Raw genomic sequence first — 17,527 nt, forward strand, 5'->3', positions numbered from 1 at the left:
GTATGAGGGATCAATCAATAAGTTGTTGTATTTTTCATGTGGAAAGTGACAAGTCAAGCAAACAAAATGGAACGACAATAAAAACTTGAAACTTGAACTAGGACGGCTTCGCGGGCCGGCGGCAATTGTTGCCCAGAAAATGGAGCACGCGCGCCTGCTGTATCTGTTGCGCCTTGCGGGCCAGCCGTATGTACGGCTGACGATCGGCCATGCTCATGATGCGCCAGGCGTGCGTGGCCACTTCGGTGACCGTCGCCGAGGTGCGCATCGTGTAGACGCCTTTCAGCTGATGATTGATTAGTATCTCGTCCAGCCGAAACTTGTTCAGGAAATTGAGAAACGGCGATGGTGACGCCATCAACAGCAGCTGCTGTTCCACATAACCCGGCAGCGTTCTATGGTCCAGCTGGAGCACACGATCAGCGGGACCCTGCACCAAATCGACCTGAACACTGGGATCGATGCGTCCCCAACGCGTTCGATTGCACATTTTTCTTCATATATATGTTTTCTTCTTTTTTTTTTTTACTGCTTTTTGGCTGTGGGAAATTCGAATTTCGCTTGGAAGTTGGAGTTTCTGTGGCCAAAGGCACAAAATATTAAACAAATCCGGATTAAATTTTGGTAAAACGTATCGAAATATGAGACTGAAAATGTCCCGCCTACTGCAGTTCCACAAATGCGGGAAAAAAACATCGAGATATTTTGAAGCAGACCAGAGGGAATGGAATATGGAATTGTGGGTCGAATCGGAAGAAGATTGTGGATAGAGCATAAAGCTTTTGTTTATGCATACAAATCAATGAGATTAGGATTGGGGTAGCCCGACCTTTTCCTCTTGCAGAGCTTAACTAAAGCTTTCTAGAGGAAGCTTCGAACCGTCTGAAATGGAACTGGAACTGCCAGCAAATGAGTCAGGCAAGCGTTGTTTACTTAAGGATGGACGGAAGACAGGGTACAAAGCCGCATTTACAGGTAAGAGATTGCTTAAAGAATTTAGAAATCCTGCGCAGATTCTTGAGCAGATTTCGACATTTGTTCACGCACTCACCAGAAGTTGGCGTCGTAGCCACCGTAGGGATGCTCCGGCGTCTGGGCCAGCGAATTGTTCTGCGGCTGTGTGAGGCTCTGCTGCGAGAGGCCCGTGTCCATGGTCATGTGCGAGCGATTCTGATGATTGTATTGGGTGCGCGGATATTGCGGTCGCTCCATGGTCGAGTTCATCGAGGTGGCTGCTGGTTAGAAAAGAATAACGCAAAGAATTAGCTATGTGTGCCAAGAATGGACTCGTTTCGACTCGACTCACTCATGTAGCCGGCCACATAGGCGCGTTTATCCAGCGAGTTGGTGACATGACCCGGCACCGGGGTGTCCACCTCGTATTCGCTGTGGACCACCGAGCGCGGCAGGGTGAGGGCTCCGCTGCTGGAGGCGTTGTCGCTGCAAACAGGCGTGGCACTGTGCAGGCCCTTGTCAATGTTCTTTAGCTCCATCTGGTCGTGATGGATCCACAGATCCGGTGGCTTCGGCACACCCACATTGTTCTTTTGATAGCTGTGGAAAAAAAACAAAATGAAATTAATAAACATAAAACTCGACTGGAAGCATGATTGGTGCTCACCTCTTCTTGGTGTGTTCTGGCGAGGATTGCGGCTTGCGCCGGCAGAAGAGCAGCAGACCGAGCAGCAGCAGAAACAGCACCAGGACCGTGCTGCCAATGATGATGTACAATAGATTTTGATTATCGATGCCCTTGGCAATGGTGTCCGCCTCCTGCATGATGACGGCCGCGCTGGTGGTGAACGCCGTCAGCGCGGAGAAGGGCGCATTGTTGCCGCCCTTGGTGGTGCGTGCCTGCACCTTGAAGTAGTAGGTGGTGTAGGGCTTCAGGTTGGGCAGCATCAGCATTGTCTCCTCGCCGGCGAACGCCTCGATGGCCCAGTCCCGATCCCGTTTCGTGGTGTCTGTCGTATAGTAGATATTATAGCCGGTGATCTGGCCAACTGTGTGCTTGGGCGGCAGCCACTGGACGATCACATTGTGCGGATTCTGCTCGTCCAGGCGCACGGTCAGCTCGCGCGGCGGCGTCACCGGCACATTCTGAAATGTGCTGTTCAGCACCGACATGGACCACGCGGACTCCCGTCGCCCCTTGACCACCTTCACAGCGAACTCGTACTGCGTGCTCGGACGCAGATCGTTGATCATGCAGTTCAGGTCGCTGGTGTTGTGGTAGCGATAGCGATTGGAGCCCGTGATGCTGTAGCTGACCGTGTAGTGGCGATTGTCGGTCACGTGCTGGTTCTTGTTGAGCATCGTATCGATCCAGTAGACGACAATCGAGGAGCTCGACATGGTTATGGCGCGCAGCCCGACGGGTACCTCTAGCGGCACGGGCACATCCAGCGGCTCCTCGTCCCGTGTCTTGATGTTGTCGTAGATGGGCGGGCCGTCGCCTTTCACATTGCGTGCGCGCAGCGATACTACGTACTCCATGTTCGACTCGAGGTTCTTGAGCACATGGTAGCGCTCAGTTTCCTTCAGCTCGATGGTGTTCTCGTCGGGTATGCCGCGTCCCCAGCCCAGCACATAGCTGCGTATCTTGATCTCCGGCTGCTGCGGTGGACCCCAGTGCAGTCCAATATTGTCAGCGCCCGGCTGTATGTTGATCCAGATGGGCTTGCCCGGCACCTGTGTCTCATCCAGATCGTTCTCCAGCGTGTTCGCGCGATACCATTCGGTGAATGGGCCCGATCCGTTGACGGTCATCGCCGCAATCTTCACTTGGTACTCGGCGTTGCGGTCCAGACCGTTTAGCTCAAAGTAGCGTATGTTGGCGGGCGTGCTCTTCGCCTGGGGCGCATCCTTAAACTTGCGATAGCGTATCTTATAGCCGGTTATCTGGCCATTGCAATCCTCCTCAGCTGGCGGCTCCCAGTGCACAGTTATCGACTGGAAAAAGGAGATTAATAATTGGTTTGGACTGGGCTGAGTGAATGTTGATACTCACGCTTGAACTGGTCACCTCGAGAGTGACATTATTTGGCGGTTCCGAGGGCGTTGAGGAGAAGGTCCTCACCTTCAGCTCGGCGGAGGAATCGCCCATGCCGTTGCGATTGAACGGTACCACGCTGATCACATAGTCCGTATAGGGACGCAGATCGGTGAGCAGCAGCTCCAGCGACATGCTGTCATTGTACATATCCGCGCCGCTGTCGTTCTGTGCGGGATGAGGATTGATTAATTATAGATATACAACAAGGAGAGGGGGAGGGGGGGGAGGGGTATTCACCTCGGAGTAGTAGACACGATACTTGAGTATCTCGCCATTTGTCACCGTCGGTGGCTGCCAATGCACAAAGATCTCCTTATGGTTGCGCGCATAGGCGTCCACGTTGCGCGGCGGCCCGGCAATGTTCACCTCCGGCTGTGTGCTCGCCTCCAGCGGCTGCGAAGATTCGCCCATGCCGAAATTGGTATTCGCAACTACACGAAACTGATAGGTGCGACCCGGCAGCAGGGATTGAATGCTAACCTGCTGATCCTCATGCGACTGGGTCACAATCTTTTGCTCACTGTGAAGGGAGACCGGGAATGAGTTACTAATCCTGGCTTGGGCTTATGCATGTCTAGCTCACCGTTCGCTGTTGCTGACGCGATAGTAGACGGTGTAGGAGACGACCTCGTTGGCATTCTGCAGCGGCTCCTGCCAGCTGAGCGTTACGAAGCGCGACTTCACAATCTGCGCGACCAGGTTGCGTGGCGGACCGGGCAGGCGGGCCAGCAGACCGCTGCTCAAAGGCTTCACATCGCTGGCGATGTCCTCGCCGGCGCTTAGATCTGTTGAGGCAAAATTGGATGTGGGGGGTATTTGTTGTTGTTGTTGTTGCTGTTGTTGTAGAGGTTGCGCCTTGTTCTTGTAGACCAGTATTCCGTCATAGTCAACGTCAACGTCAACGTCATCGTCGTCTTCGTCGTCGTCGTCAATGTCTCCGCCTCCGTTCTGGCGGCGCAGCACACTGATCTCGCCCGCCTCAAAGTTGCGATCGTTGAGCGGCTGCTCGCCGGGTCTCGCGAATTTTCGCAATTGGCGCCGGGCCGCCGTCTCCGCGGACTTCTCGTCCGCATAGTTGTCGTAGTCGTCGCTGTCCATGTCCAAGTAGCTGCTGCCACCGGATTTGGTGCGTAGCTCACCCGAGTTGTGAGGTCGTCTTCGTTTGTTGTTGTTGTTGTTGTAGTTGTAATTGTCTGAACTGTGCAAGGATTTGGTGGTTTGACCTTGGGTTTTGCGTTGTTTCATTTTGGCTTTGGATGGGGATTGGGATTGATTTTTTGGGTTCGGACGGAAATAATGAGTTGGGCAGGGAAAGAAAAAAAATGACAAGTGAATAAACAATAAGTTAATAAATTAATTAATCATAACAAAAAAGGAAAATAACTTAATTCGCTCTGAGCCTGATTCACGAGAGATTGAATGTCACCCAGTTGGATTTGCAGTTGCAAAAAGAAGATGTCTAATCCTATATCAGATACGATCTCAATTGGGATTCGATGCATAGAGCACAGAGTAATATATAGCTCTTAGTCTGACTAAGACTAATCGTATTGGGTATTCCCGTAGTAAAGTCTAACTTATTTCCTAGTCAGATCAAGAGTATATATATCATATATGTTACATCAAATGGGGAGTCAAACTCGAAAGCTACTTGATCGGTGATCTAGAGACCTGGATTACTTGGAATACTATTGCTTAAGGACTGCACCATAAAATCTTTACCTCCTTAAGTACGATTTGTTTCCACATGTTGAAAGTTTTCTTGTAATTCCCAACAAATTCAAGCAATATACAGAAGGTTGTCTGAATCGACAGCAAATGGTACGACGATAGGACTATCTAGGATTCCACGTGATTTCTATCACAAGTTTAAGCATTAAGTAGATACAACCTAGACACCATCCAGTTAATATGGATAGTCCATTTGTATTCCATAAACTTTTTCCATTTGTCGGGCAGAAAGCGAATTAAGCTCAACGAAAGCAACTAATATTTATAAACAATACGAAACACATACATACACACAGATATTATTTAGTATATATACACAATAAGTACAGGAAATTAGTTTACAATAGCTGAGGGAATTTGAGGTTAGGGCGTGGCGTTAATTTCGTTGAGTGTTTTTTTATAATATGTACAGTTTCGAGGCCTGAAACAGGCGCCAATTGCGTAAGCCGTGAGCACGAAATACTGGACATCCAAGCTAGGTCTACAACTACTTCTATACGGATGGGATATATATGTACGAGGACCTACCTCCGGGGGGCACGACACGCAGACGCGCCGAGGCCTGAACGCTGCCAGCGGGATTGGTGCCGACGCACTGAAACATGCCCGCATCGGAGTAGAGCAGTCCACGGATGCGCAGATTGTGCCCGTTGACGAACTGCAGGTACTCGTTGGGCGTGATGACCTCGCCGTTCTTTAGCCAGCGTATGCTCGGTTTGGGCTTGCCGTGTATAGCGCACTCCAGATTGAGCACCTCCTTCTCGGAGGCGGTCTTGTCGCGCGGCGCCTGGATGAACTTGGGCGGCACCTGGACCTGCACGGTCGCCTGGGCATCGAGCGAGTCAACGCTGTTGCTGGCCCGGCACTGATAGTTGCCCGAATCGATGTCCTCGGCGCCGGAGATCTGCAACGAGCCGGTGCCTGTGATCGAGAATCGCGAATCGAGATGATTGAAATCGAGTTCCTCGCCATTGCGTAGCCACTTGATCTGCGGCTTGGGCACACCATTGGCCACACAGTCCAGGGTGACGGTGTCGCCCTCGCTGACCGTTTTCGGCGAGGGTCCAACCAGGAACGAGGGCGCCACAGCCTGCTCGGCGCCAGCATCCACAGGCTTCTTGATGTTCAGATTCGTCTTGCTGCTCAGCCGATGGACGCTGCCCGAGGTCACGTTGCACTGGTAGGCACCGCGATCGTTGGCGTTTACCTCATCGATTTCCAGTGCACCGTTCGGCAGCACCACCATGCGCAGCTTATCCAGCGGCAGCGGCATGTCGTCCTTGTACCATTGCACCGTATGCCTTACGCCCGGCTGCCACACGTGCTCGCCCACCATGCAGCGGAAGTAGGCCGTCTGGCCGGGCAGCAGGTACGTCTCGATGAAGTCCTGGTTCAGTTCCGGCTGGCGGGCAATGGCCACCAGAGCCGGACGGCTGAGCACGCTGCCGATGCCCTCGGCGCTGAGCAGGCACTGGTAGGCGCCGGTCAGGCCGCGATTCTCCTCCACGGAGCTGATGTATAGCGAACCGTTCTTCAGTTGTGTGCGAAAGGTGTCGCCCACAACACCCAGATCCTGGCCGTCGGGTCCGCGCCAGCGTATGCTTGTCGGCGTGGGCGTGGCCTTGCCCTTGCCAGCGGCCTTGCCGGCGCACTGCAGCAGCACGGAGTGGCCCTCGGGCACGACGGAGTCCTGCGGCTCCAGTGTGAACGTGAGTGCTGCAACAAGAGAGAGAGAGAGAGAGAGAGAGAGAATAAGTGAATAAGTTGTTGTTGCTTCTGTTGTTGTATTCACAAGCACAAGTCACCCCCACGTGACCCGGTCGGAGCACGCGCGCCCACTTGACGGCGGAAGGCAGCTGCAATCTGTCAGCCTGAATAATTGACGCTACAAAAGCTCCGGCAAGCGCCCGCCTTCGCTTTTTAGGCTCGCCCTTGGGCCAGACAAATATTTGCATTTCCACTTTGGCCCCAGCCACTCTCGCTCTGAGAGGCTGCTGCCAATGAATATCTAACATACTTTAATGGCAACAAACGCAGGAATCGAAGAACCCTGGACTAAGCTGAAGCCGAGGCGGACTTAATGCCCGCCTCAGTGCTGACACTTTTGCTTCTGGGGCCGGGGTAATGCTCTGGTCTCAAGTTGTCTACAAAGTGTTAGGGCTATTTTAACTCTGCATTATGTTTTCAAAGGCTTAAAGGTCTAAAAAATACAACTAAATGGAGTATATGAAGTATTTTTAACTTTATATCAAAGAGCTTTATTCTACATTTTAGTATTCTATCTTTTATTATAAGTCTAGATGTGAATCTGAACTAGAAATATTTTGAGCTACTTTTCAAGAGTTGAAAGTTGCAGATGATTCTCTTTTGAAGATGTTTTTACGCTTTTTCAATAATCTTTCAATTAAAAGCTGTACAAATTGTAATTTTAGACTTTTTCTGAACTAGTTTTCGTATTACTTTCGAAGTAGTTCGAATAAGTTCCATAGTTAGCCGGAATATAAATTTTCGTTAGCCTTTTTGTGAAACACTTTTGAAGCATTTTAATAGTACAATAGTATATCAGAACAAACTTTAGGGGATTTTGTTGCATTTTCATTTCTTAACCAGAGTTACTTTAGCAGTTTATTTGAATTGCGTATTTAGCCTTTTTTCTAGCCATTTTTGGTTGTTCTGCTGTCAGCTCCGGCAGCGACGACTTCCAGATGCTATATTTAAGTAGCATTAATTAGGCATCAAGGAGTCGGAGATTGAGGGCAATGCGGCAGCTTTCATAATTTGCAAAATTTATCCAGCTGTGCAAATGAGAGTAGCACAACGCACATTCATATACTTAAAGCAGGGTTTGGATGGGGGTGGTGAAGGAGTAGCTGGTGCTGCAGGTGCACTTACTGGCAAATGGGTTCATTTGCTGCCACCCGCCGTGGAAACTCCCTTCGACAAGGCAAGCCAAGGTATGTTGACCGCACGTGAACTCGAGCACGGCTCTTGCATTTGAGTCTCAGCCTTTGGAGTTGGCCTGCGCAAAGTATGCTGGCAATTTGTTGGCTTTGTTTTGCTTCCGCCTCGCTTCAGGTTCCGCACTGAAGTTTACCAAGTTTACGAGGCGTGCAGCTAGCAGGGGGCGGTGGGAGGGAGGGGGTACAATTGCCAGCTCCTTAACTTCATTAGGGTACCAAATTTATTTCCTGCCAGTGCACAAATAGAACCCACTACTTAACTGTTTCTTTTTGCTGCAGCTAATGGCAATCCGAGAAGATGTCGCATTTTTTGCTTCTTTTTTTTTTCCAACTCTCTTCGCTTCGATTTCCTTTCAATACGAATTTGAATTTCTATTCCATCTGTGTCTGGCTCATATTCAGCTAGGAAGTCATGCATTTAAAGTCCCGACGTGTGGCTTTTATGGTTATTGCTTCGTTCGCCCGGAGAAGCTCCGAGCTGGAGCTGGCATTTTGCGGTTTTACGTGAGGGCCGCGACTCATTGGCTGTCACCATTTCACTCGACCCATGTAATTCTATTCGCAGTCTAACGCAGACACCAGACCCTCTGCTCTTTATACCCTCGTGTCATTCAAATTCATTGAAAGGGCATGATACATTAAGTTTAGTTCTTTGAATCATAGATTTAGCGAAATTATATATGGCAAATTGGACTTTTAATTTAGTTCTTGATCACCAAAATATATATTTAATACGAGACTATTTGGTATTCATTTCTATCTAAATCGATTGTTGAAAATGAAACTGAATTGGATTACATTTAATTTCATTATTTAATTTAATTTAATTAAATTACAGCTATAAGCAAATGTTAATGATATTTTTGCAATCGATAAGTTAAACTATATATCGATTAACTCTTATCGCATATATATATTCGATTAATAATTAAAAAATCGTATGAAACCTTTGACTGACACATCTTTATAGGGTATACTCGCAGTCGATCACTCTAAGCTACACATTTCAAATAGCTTTTAGAGCGGACTTTTAGGCGCTGCTCCATCAAACTAAACACACTGAACGCAGTTGGGCTTCACAGAGAACAAATATAAATGCTGTCTAACCCTTATAGGCCACTTTCCCCCCCCCCCCCCCCCCTCTCTCTCTCTCTCTCTCTCTCTCTACAGAGAAGTCTCTCTTATTTTTTATTTCTCTGGAGTTGTCTTGGTCTGCAGCTGCATTTTGATTGACATTTGCGGCGTGAAGTCTTATATTTCTGGTATTGGATTTCATATGAATTTCAGAGTTCATTTTATGGGCTACCTGCACTTTGTGGCACGTCTCAATTATGCGTCCCGATGGGCCACGCCCGCATTTATATCCATGTATACTTATGTGTGCATGTTGTGGCAGCTGCATTTTTGAATAATTTCAGAAATATGCCAATCTATAAAAGCATAATGGAGCTCTAAATCAAATAGCGACATTGCCACAATCAAAATTCGTAAAACGGCGCACAGCGGGCGCGCGCGTTCAATTAAAATCGTTTTTATTGCTCGAATTGATTTTTATTGTCTTTCGCTTACAGTTTGTGGCATGCATTTCACATTTCTCAGCTACACAGACGCTGCCATAGATACAGATACATATACAAGCAGATACAGATACAGATACATTTCGAAAGGCAAATTGAGGTTATCTGTGCAGCAGCTACCGAAATTGTGTCAATTGCGTTCGATTTTGGTGGAGCTCTTATCTAAGTCTGGAACTGTCGCCAGGCATAACATAAAAGAGGGAGCAGAAATCATAATAAAACTAAAAATAATAATAAGAGGCCCAGGCCCACTTGCATTCGATGAAAATTAATTATCATATTTATTTCACATGTCAAGCGAAAAGCAACAAAAATCAAAAGTCATTTTAATGAAATGCTAATTGGATAAATTTTCAAAACCAATAAGAGTTGCAGAGAGCGTGAGAGGGGATGGGGAATGAAAAGGAGAGGGGGGCTTGCACTTGAGAGCTATTCCATTTCTCATTTTATACGCATTGCCCTGGCGTCTGGCTGTTGCCACAAATGAAGTTGCAACCAACTGAAAGTTCCTCTCAGACGGCCAGATAGCTCGGCATCATAATCAAATTTTGTAAATTTCGTATCGTGGCCATTAACAGGGCCTTTCACTTAGTTACCCTCCTCTCCTTCCCCCCCTCACATCACATTTGCCCCTCTCTACTGCTTGGTAAACCGCAGCGGCGCCGTGGCATATGGAAAACTTTGTCGGCTGCCGCTTGTGTCGTTGGCAATTAAATGAGGCAAAAGTTGCTGTTGCTTTTGGCTGTTGGCTGTTGGCTAATGCAACACCATGCCTCATGCCCCATCATGTGGCAACTGTTGAGCCGTCCTCTGTCCGTCTGCCTGTCTGTCTGTCTGGCTTCCTGTGCGGCGGTTAACTAAACAGGAGTTACGTATAGAACTTCCTTTACAATCCATTTAAATGTAATGCTTTAAGTTGACAATTTTCGATATTTTGCTGTTCCGCTTTACAAAAACTCCTAAACTCAGCTTCATTCTTTTGTACTGCTGCAGAAATTGCATTTTGGAACACACTTCTGGATCTCAGTGTGCAATTTTAGTTCAGCTAATATTTTCTTGCTCTTGTCAAAAGTTCGAACTGTATTTAGAAGTTTTGTTTTTAAGGATTCGACATTTTCAGAATGAGTTCTTGATCTATTATAGTAACATTACGTTAACTTTGCATACATTTAGAAACGAATAGTTAAAAAAACTTACTTTGTCAATTCTTTGTTGAAATTAGAGCTCGGAACAATTCTCTAGAACAATTTTTGTGGCCAAAAAAAAAAAAACGAATTTCTTCGTTTGTTTTTTGCACATGCTGTTTCCAAAAACTCCAAATTTAAACTCAATTTTAACTGAGCTTCATATGCTGATTTTTAATATTGAAAGTTATGTTTTCTGCCCTCAAATATCTTTGATTTACTTTTATCGCATAAATATCTCTTCACTGCCATAACTCAGTTGAATTTTCGCAGAAACTACAGCTCGGAACATGCCAATTGAATTGTGCATACAATTTATGCATTTTACCAAACTGTTGTTGGCCTTTGTTTCAGCGGAAACAGTAAAACAAAAAAAGGACGTTGCATTACTTTTATTATGCGGCTACCCCGGCTACATACTCCCACAGTCTCGCCCGGCGCGATTTACAAACCAGAATTTTTGCGCTTGAAAAGATTTTGTGTGCATTTGTCGAAACGGAGTAGGCTGTAAAATATGTAAATGTACTACAATGAAAGCCCGAAGCCCTCGATGCCCAAACCTAAGCTCTCGGCATTTCATTCTCTTTTCGAGCAAATAGAAATGTTTACCATGCAAATCCCCAAGTTACTTTCGTATGTAAAGTCTTTAACAAAATGCTTTAAATACTTTATTTTTGTACATTTTGTGGCCCCTAATTCCCTAATTCCCACTCAGTGCCTGCAACAAGCTAGAGTCAGCAACTTTTCGTATATGGCCTCTCATATATCACACAATGCAGACTTTTAATTCAACCCCTCGAATTGCCGCAATTTGGGCTGAGAAAATATTTATTTTAATTAAGGAAATAAACGGAGAAAAAATGTATATATTTCTACATGAAAAATATGATAATATTATAATGCCTGTTGTTGCATAATTGAGTTGTCGTCCACGACAGCAACCAGATCCACAATTGGCCAAGTTCCCCCTTGCCCGCAGCTGCCTTCCCCTTTGAAGTTGTTTTAATTGCGAGTGCTCATTGAATCAAATTAAACAATTATAATTTAGACAGATTTGTGAGCTCATTTCCCTGGAAAAAAGTTCACTTTAAATTGCAGCCAAAGAAATTGAAAACTCAAAAGGCAAAGAGAAAAAAAGTTGTAAAGTAAAATATTTGATTAAATATGCGTTCGACTTAATTGACTTTAATTGTTCGAAACGTCGCAACTCAACCGACTTAAACAAAAAAACAACAAAAAACACACACAAAATGTGCGAGTCACGCACAACAAAAATTAACATAAGATTAAAAAATTTTGATTCGGCGAGCCTAACAAATGGAAATGCAAGCCAAACACACACAAGAAATGCAACAGTCGCGAGCCAAGAGCAGCGCGAGGGCAGCTTAAAGGGTTTCTTAAAAATATGTTTCTATTGGTATTGATTTGATTTGATTAATTAAGGAGCAGCTGGTAGATATAGTTATTGTTATATATTGCCTAAGTTTTCCAGCTATAAGGCAAAGTTATATATAACTAGGAATATATCTGAAATGCATATATATGTAGACTCTATAGAATATGCTGAATTTTATCAGTAGGAATCCAAAAATGTAGTAAGAATCTTGTAGGCTCAACTATCAATAAGTTGCCGATTTCATACACAACTTACGTATAAAGTCCAGCCGGAAATTTCATGTGTTTCTAAAGCAAATAGGCTTAGAACTTAATATTTGAGTACATCAATTGATTCTATGCTCAAATAATATTCTATTGTACGATTTCAAAGCAATTCCTAACGTTTAAGAATGCTGCACAAAAAGGAAAACGATAAGAAGTCGGCTTTCTGCAACAGTTAGATGACGATTTTAGAAGAGTGAAGCAGCAATGGAAGGCGAAACTCATTTTAATAATTTTAATTTTAATGACATGCAAGCCCGTTCCCTCAACAAATGAAGGTTTAACGTTTAAGAATTTAACCGCGAAACGGAAATGTTAAAAATTCAATTTCTTTAACTGTTGGAAAAGTATATTTTCGAAAAGAGCAGCAGGGAAACGTAGTGGGAGGAGAGGCAATGGAGGGGCGAAATTATCAAACAAATAGTATATTAAAAGTTTGCTATCGATATGCAAACACGTATACAAACGCCATGGCACCCCCTTTAACCCCCTCCCAGCACACTCTATGCGACAGCTTAGACATCAGTCAACTGGTCAGTCTGGGCCACTCGGAGGCCAATAGCAGAGCAACGTACTCCTGCTCGTCCGACTCCTGGCAACTGCTGCTGCTGCTGCAACAGCATGAATATTTATGATTTTCCAATGAATTTGCATATTTTACGATTTTTCATTTGCAAGCGATAAAAATGAACAACAACAACAACTGCAGCAGCAGCAGCTGCTGCTAAGCAGACGCGTCGCAAACTTGGACAGCAACAGCTCCATCCGCTGAACTTGTCCATGTCCACAACCAGATCCACAGCCAACAGCGAACAGACAACAGACATGAGACAAAAAACAACAAACAACATACACTTCGGCAAACACAATATGCAAATGTTGATGTCAAGCGGCGAGCGACAGCAGCAAAAGTAAACGATAAAAAATTAGCAGTTCGTAAGAAAAATGCTGTCAACTTTTTCTGTTTTTCAGCCGAAAAAACAAAAAAAAAAAAAAACGTTGAAAATTGATGGCCCAAACAAGAAAATGGGCAGCTACTGCAACTGGAAAAACAATGTACAATGTACGAGTTTTTGGGCTTAAATCAATTGGCTAATTGCCAAGGCATTTTCAGCTCTAAGCTTATTACTTGGGCATGGCCATGGCCACGCCCACGCAGGGCTGCAACAAAAACAAAAAAACTAATCAAATTTGCATATGGCCAAAAGAGAAAACTACCAAATTGCCAAAATGCAAAGCATTTGGCTTCAAACACGCAACGACGACGGCGCGCAATTAGCCAAAATTGTATGTATGTGCAACAACAACAACAACAACAACACACATAACAGTGACAACAACAATGGCAAATATTTAAAGAAGCAGCTCGCAAATGCGCCTATCGCCTGGCAAATATCTCAAGCTGGGAGAAAAGGCCATTAGAGCGGGCTAATGGTAGCACCTTTTAAGGTTAAATTGGGCAGCCAACAGGCCAGAAGGGGGTTAGAGTATATGGTATATAGGGTATATGGGCAGAGTCCAGCTGGTAACAGGCTACGCTTATCGCCAGCTAAAAATTTATGCGCAGCAGCAGCCGCCACTAAGGGTTCAAATGTGCCAATAAGCCAGCCAGCCAGCCAGCCTCAGCTAGCCAAAAAATGCGGGCCAACAAATGCTTAAAGCGTCTTTTGGCCAAAATCTACATAGTGTGCCTGGACTCAATTGCATTTGCATTTAGCCAAGTCGCCAAATCGACTCCTTTAGCTGGCCGGGCTATCGGAAAATGTGCATCGCACGCTCGCGCCGCAGCGCGACCCAAAGCCGTCGGCCCAAACGCGGATATGGCCACAATTGTTGCCACAGTTGCAGGCCACAGCTTCGACACAGCTTTGGCCCCGGGCGACTGCATCGATTTTCGTTGGGCTTGTTGATATTCCATTTGGTTGGCAAAATGAAATGAGCTAACGCTGAGCGAAAACATAAGGAAAAGCGCCACAAAAACTTGCTGGCGGAAATGTCTGCCGTCAGTTTCCCTACAACCCCTTACCCCCTCCTTCACACACACTACACACCCCTTTCCTTCCAAGACCAAATTGCAGCGTTGTGCGTGTGAATTCGATTCGTTGACTCCAAATGGGCAGCGGCGTGTGAAATGCAGCCAAAGGCAGCTGCAATTCAAATTGTGCATTGCCAAGTGCACAGACGAAGCCAATTGCAATTCTTCAGCTTATTTAATTAATACGAGAGGAGGGTGTCGTGTGTGTGCATAGGTCTGCGACTTTATTTAACTCAAGTAAACTGTCCTGGTGAAGTTAAGCGTTAACTTTTATGGAAATAAATTGAAGCCCTTTGATTAAAACGATGTGCGAACGATAGCGTTCATTAAAAAGGACCAAAAACGTTTAAGAATATGGCAACAAAAGGAAAAAAAAAATTAAAGCCAAGAAAGATATGCTGTGAGTGTAAGGAATAATGTTTTAAACAAGGATAGAGCATAAAGAGAAATAAAGGAGTTTCAATATGCGTAGACAGAAAGCTGGAGTATTTGTTAATTTAATGACTTTTAACTATTGTGAGAACATATAGTATTACAGCTGAATATTAAGGCATATAAACTTGATCAATTTACACAATTTAAAGTTGCAAACTCATTTCCGGTTTGCTGCTCATTTTTATGCTCTGGATGTCACCTTGGCCGCTTTGATAAGCACTTGAAGCGAACGCTTTTCACTTTAATGCGGCGCCTTGTTGTAGCCACAAAATGGCCAAAGTCGGAGGGGGAAAAAAAAACGAAACAGTAAAACGGAAAAACGGCTGATGCCCCGGGCGACAAAAACAGCTAACAAACGGGAGGGAACAGAAAGCTCGGCTGCGTGTAGAGATTTAAACTGAAAAGGCGACAGGATAAGCGAAGCCGCATGATGCCACAACATCCACAACGACCAGACCAATATGCCCAGCCCCGCCCACCCCTTTGGCCACTTGCGCCCCGCTGCCCTCTGTCTGCGCTCGGCCTGGCGACACGAAATGCTGCACAAATATAATTATAAACGTCTGCCTACCATTAGATGGCCCAGACACCAGAGCCCAGCACTCGAGGGAGCTGCTCCTCCACTTGCCGCTGGCCGCCGCTTTGATTGTCGCATCAAGTGAAAACATCAATGGACATGAACAGGGTACAGCCATCTGACCAAAGGGCAAATCCGCTTTGTCGGGCGCACTGACTCCTGTGCCCCACTCGCCTGCGCCCCTGCACATGCCATGCTGTTGCGGTTGCCTTTGCCTGCAGTTGGCAGTTGGCATTTGGCATTTGCCAGCTTTAAAGTCAACCTTCAATTGATTTGATAACCTTCGACCCCTTCCAGCCAGCAATCTCTCTCAATCAGCTTCCACTCCTTTTATTACATTTCAATTATGCTAATTACAAGCAGCCATCAAACACCTAATGGCTCTGGGCCAGGATTTATGTGCCACCCGTGCCACCTCAAATGCCCCGCCCGCGACTTAACTGATTCGCCTCCCACCTCGCCCCTTCCATTACGCTGCCTGTCTATTCGTTTTGTCATTGAGCAATTGCGGTTTGCAGCTAATTTATGAGCTTGCCGACTCGCTGCCAGCCTTCCCTCCTCTATCATCCTTTGGAGTGTTTGGTTCAGTGAACGCCGACGCTTGTTTTGGATCCTGACTGCGCATAAATAAATGCGAAAATAGTTTCTACAACCAGAAGTTATAAAAGGGCAGGCAAGAGTTTATGCATTGTAGTCCCAGTTTACTTTAATTTTTTTTACATGGAGGCACATCAGTTAATTTTATCAGGTATAAAATGATTACATGAGAAGCGCATAGAAGAGCAAATCACATTAAATAATATTTTCAGATTTAAGGGCAGATAGGTTGAATATTTCTCATAAATAGGTGTAATATATGAATTCATGAAAATCGCATAGAAAGGCATGGAAGAAATCGTACAAAATATTTTTTTTAGAAAAAATAAGTTCGTAATAAGTGTTTTCCCGTCGAGTTCCGCTGCATACAGCAAACTAACTAATTGTTTGGTTGAGTTTTTCTGGCAAAGACTATCTGCACGGGAATAAATGCCCGGCCGAAAGACAGCTTTATAAAATGTTTTTGTGCGTATTGAGCTAGCCCATGAAATTGAAGCAAATGGCGTAAATGAAGTGAACGCTGAAGGAGGAGACGAAGCACAAGGAGTAGGAAGCCATTGTCCTCGACTGCGGACTCTGACAATGACAATACAAAGTAAGCTCAAATTACGCAGGCCCAACAAACAAAAGAGGGGGAGGCGTAGCCACAGGAGTTGTTTGAGTAGTATTCCCAGCTAAAGTTGTTCAACGATAGTCATCTATGTATGGCGCATAATTTGAGAGGTAACAAATTTTATTATGCGCAGCGACAAGTTTATCGCCAAAAGATATGAGAATGCGGATAGTTGAGTGTGAGAAAGGAAACAGCAGTAGGAACATAATACATAGAGAATTGGAGAAACCATAAAGACATGCAGATACATGGAACTAACCATAAAGCATGCAGACACAGACACATATATATTATATGTGTCTGTATTGTTCTCGGCTAGAACTCTCTGAAAGCGCCACTCAGTCCACTGTCGGCCACATAAATAAAGGTGGTTAAGACCGAGGCTGTTATCATGTGGCAACTGGGCCTGCATACAAATTGAATGGAACGAGCCATGTTGCAATTCCCAAGAAATGCGCAAAGATGATGACAAAGAAGCACATGGCAAGGGCACACAGAGAGGGAGAAAGAGAGAGAGAGAGAGGGAGAAGAGAAGCTGGTAATGCGCCGACAAAAGCCTTTGAGATGACTGAGCCAGAATTGTCGTCTGGATTTGAGCCACTCAAATAGCTGCTGGCTGGGTTATAGGAGCCAGCCAAAAGTGCAAGCAATAAACGCCCGAAACGCAATCAGCTAACAATCCAGCAGTTGGCCAAGTTAGCAAAGACTTTTGGCAACTTTTGTTCTGTTTGCCAATTTAAAACATAAACTTCGCTTAGAATGCACAGGATTCTCAGCCAGCGGATGATGATTAAAGTTTTATCAGCCAACAGTCAGGCAGGCGCAGCGAGCCACGCCCACTTGCGCATTGAAAAGTTGCAGCAACACGTTGCATCCTCAAAAGGCATTCAGAGCAGTCCAGGTCCAGGTCTGAATGTATTATTCATCCTGTTGTTAGCTTCTGCTCGGGCCAGATTGTAGCATAAGTTACTCAGAGAGTTCTTTCCCATATCGTTAATCATCTCGGCATTGTCATCATCAGTCGCTTCTCTCTTCTGCAACTTCACGTTTCGACTGCCAATTTGTATCAATGGACAGAACTTATTGGGTTTTCTTGTTGCCTGC

The 17,527-nt window shown here is 45.6% G+C and overlaps 2 protein-coding genes across 6 annotated transcripts in view; both read right to left on the bottom strand.

The window, feature by feature from the left end:
* fra (neogenin protein frazzled) overlaps window positions 1-17,527 on the bottom strand; it is a 44,922-nt gene that overhangs the window by 1,138 nt on the left and 26,257 nt on the right. The window contains exons 2-8 of one of the 5 annotated variants that reach the window (XM_070210032.1): window positions 5,315-6,502; window positions 3,639-3,840; window positions 3,293-3,575; window positions 3,011-3,220; window positions 1,622-2,952; window positions 1,307-1,554; window positions 1,052-1,235 (exon numbers count right to left, since the gene is read on the bottom strand). In XM_070210032.1, coding sequence (XP_070066133.1) covers window positions 1,052-1,235; window positions 1,307-1,554; window positions 1,622-2,952; window positions 3,011-3,220; window positions 3,293-3,575; window positions 3,639-3,840; window positions 5,315-6,502 — 3,646 coding nt within the window. Of the gene's footprint in view, window positions 1-1,051; window positions 1,236-1,306; window positions 1,555-1,621; window positions 2,953-3,010; window positions 3,221-3,292; window positions 3,576-3,638; window positions 4,306-5,314; window positions 6,503-17,527 lie in introns of all 5 variants that reach the window. The other 4 variants (XM_032436610.2, XM_015174579.3, XM_032436609.2 and 1 more) reach the window with 4 other exon arrangements.
* On the bottom strand, window positions 2-676 carry LOC26531410 (uncharacterized). The gene has a single exon (XM_015174839.3). It carries the CDS (start codon window positions 488-490, stop codon window positions 98-100), a length of 393 nt encoding a protein of 130 aa, XP_015030325.1. The 5' UTR covers window positions 491-676; the 3' UTR covers window positions 2-97.

Source organism: Drosophila virilis, chromosome 5 (assembly GCF_030788295.1).
Source record: "Drosophila virilis strain 15010-1051.87 chromosome 5, Dvir_AGI_RSII-ME, whole genome shotgun sequence".
NCBI lineage: Eukaryota > Metazoa > Arthropoda > Insecta > Diptera > Drosophilidae > Drosophila > Drosophila virilis.

Excerpts from the sequence above, each read along its gene's own strand:
- LOC26531410 (XM_015174839.3), bottom strand. The coding sequence starts at position 490 with ATGTGCAATCGAACGCGTTGGGGACGCATCGATCCCAGTGTTCAGGTC.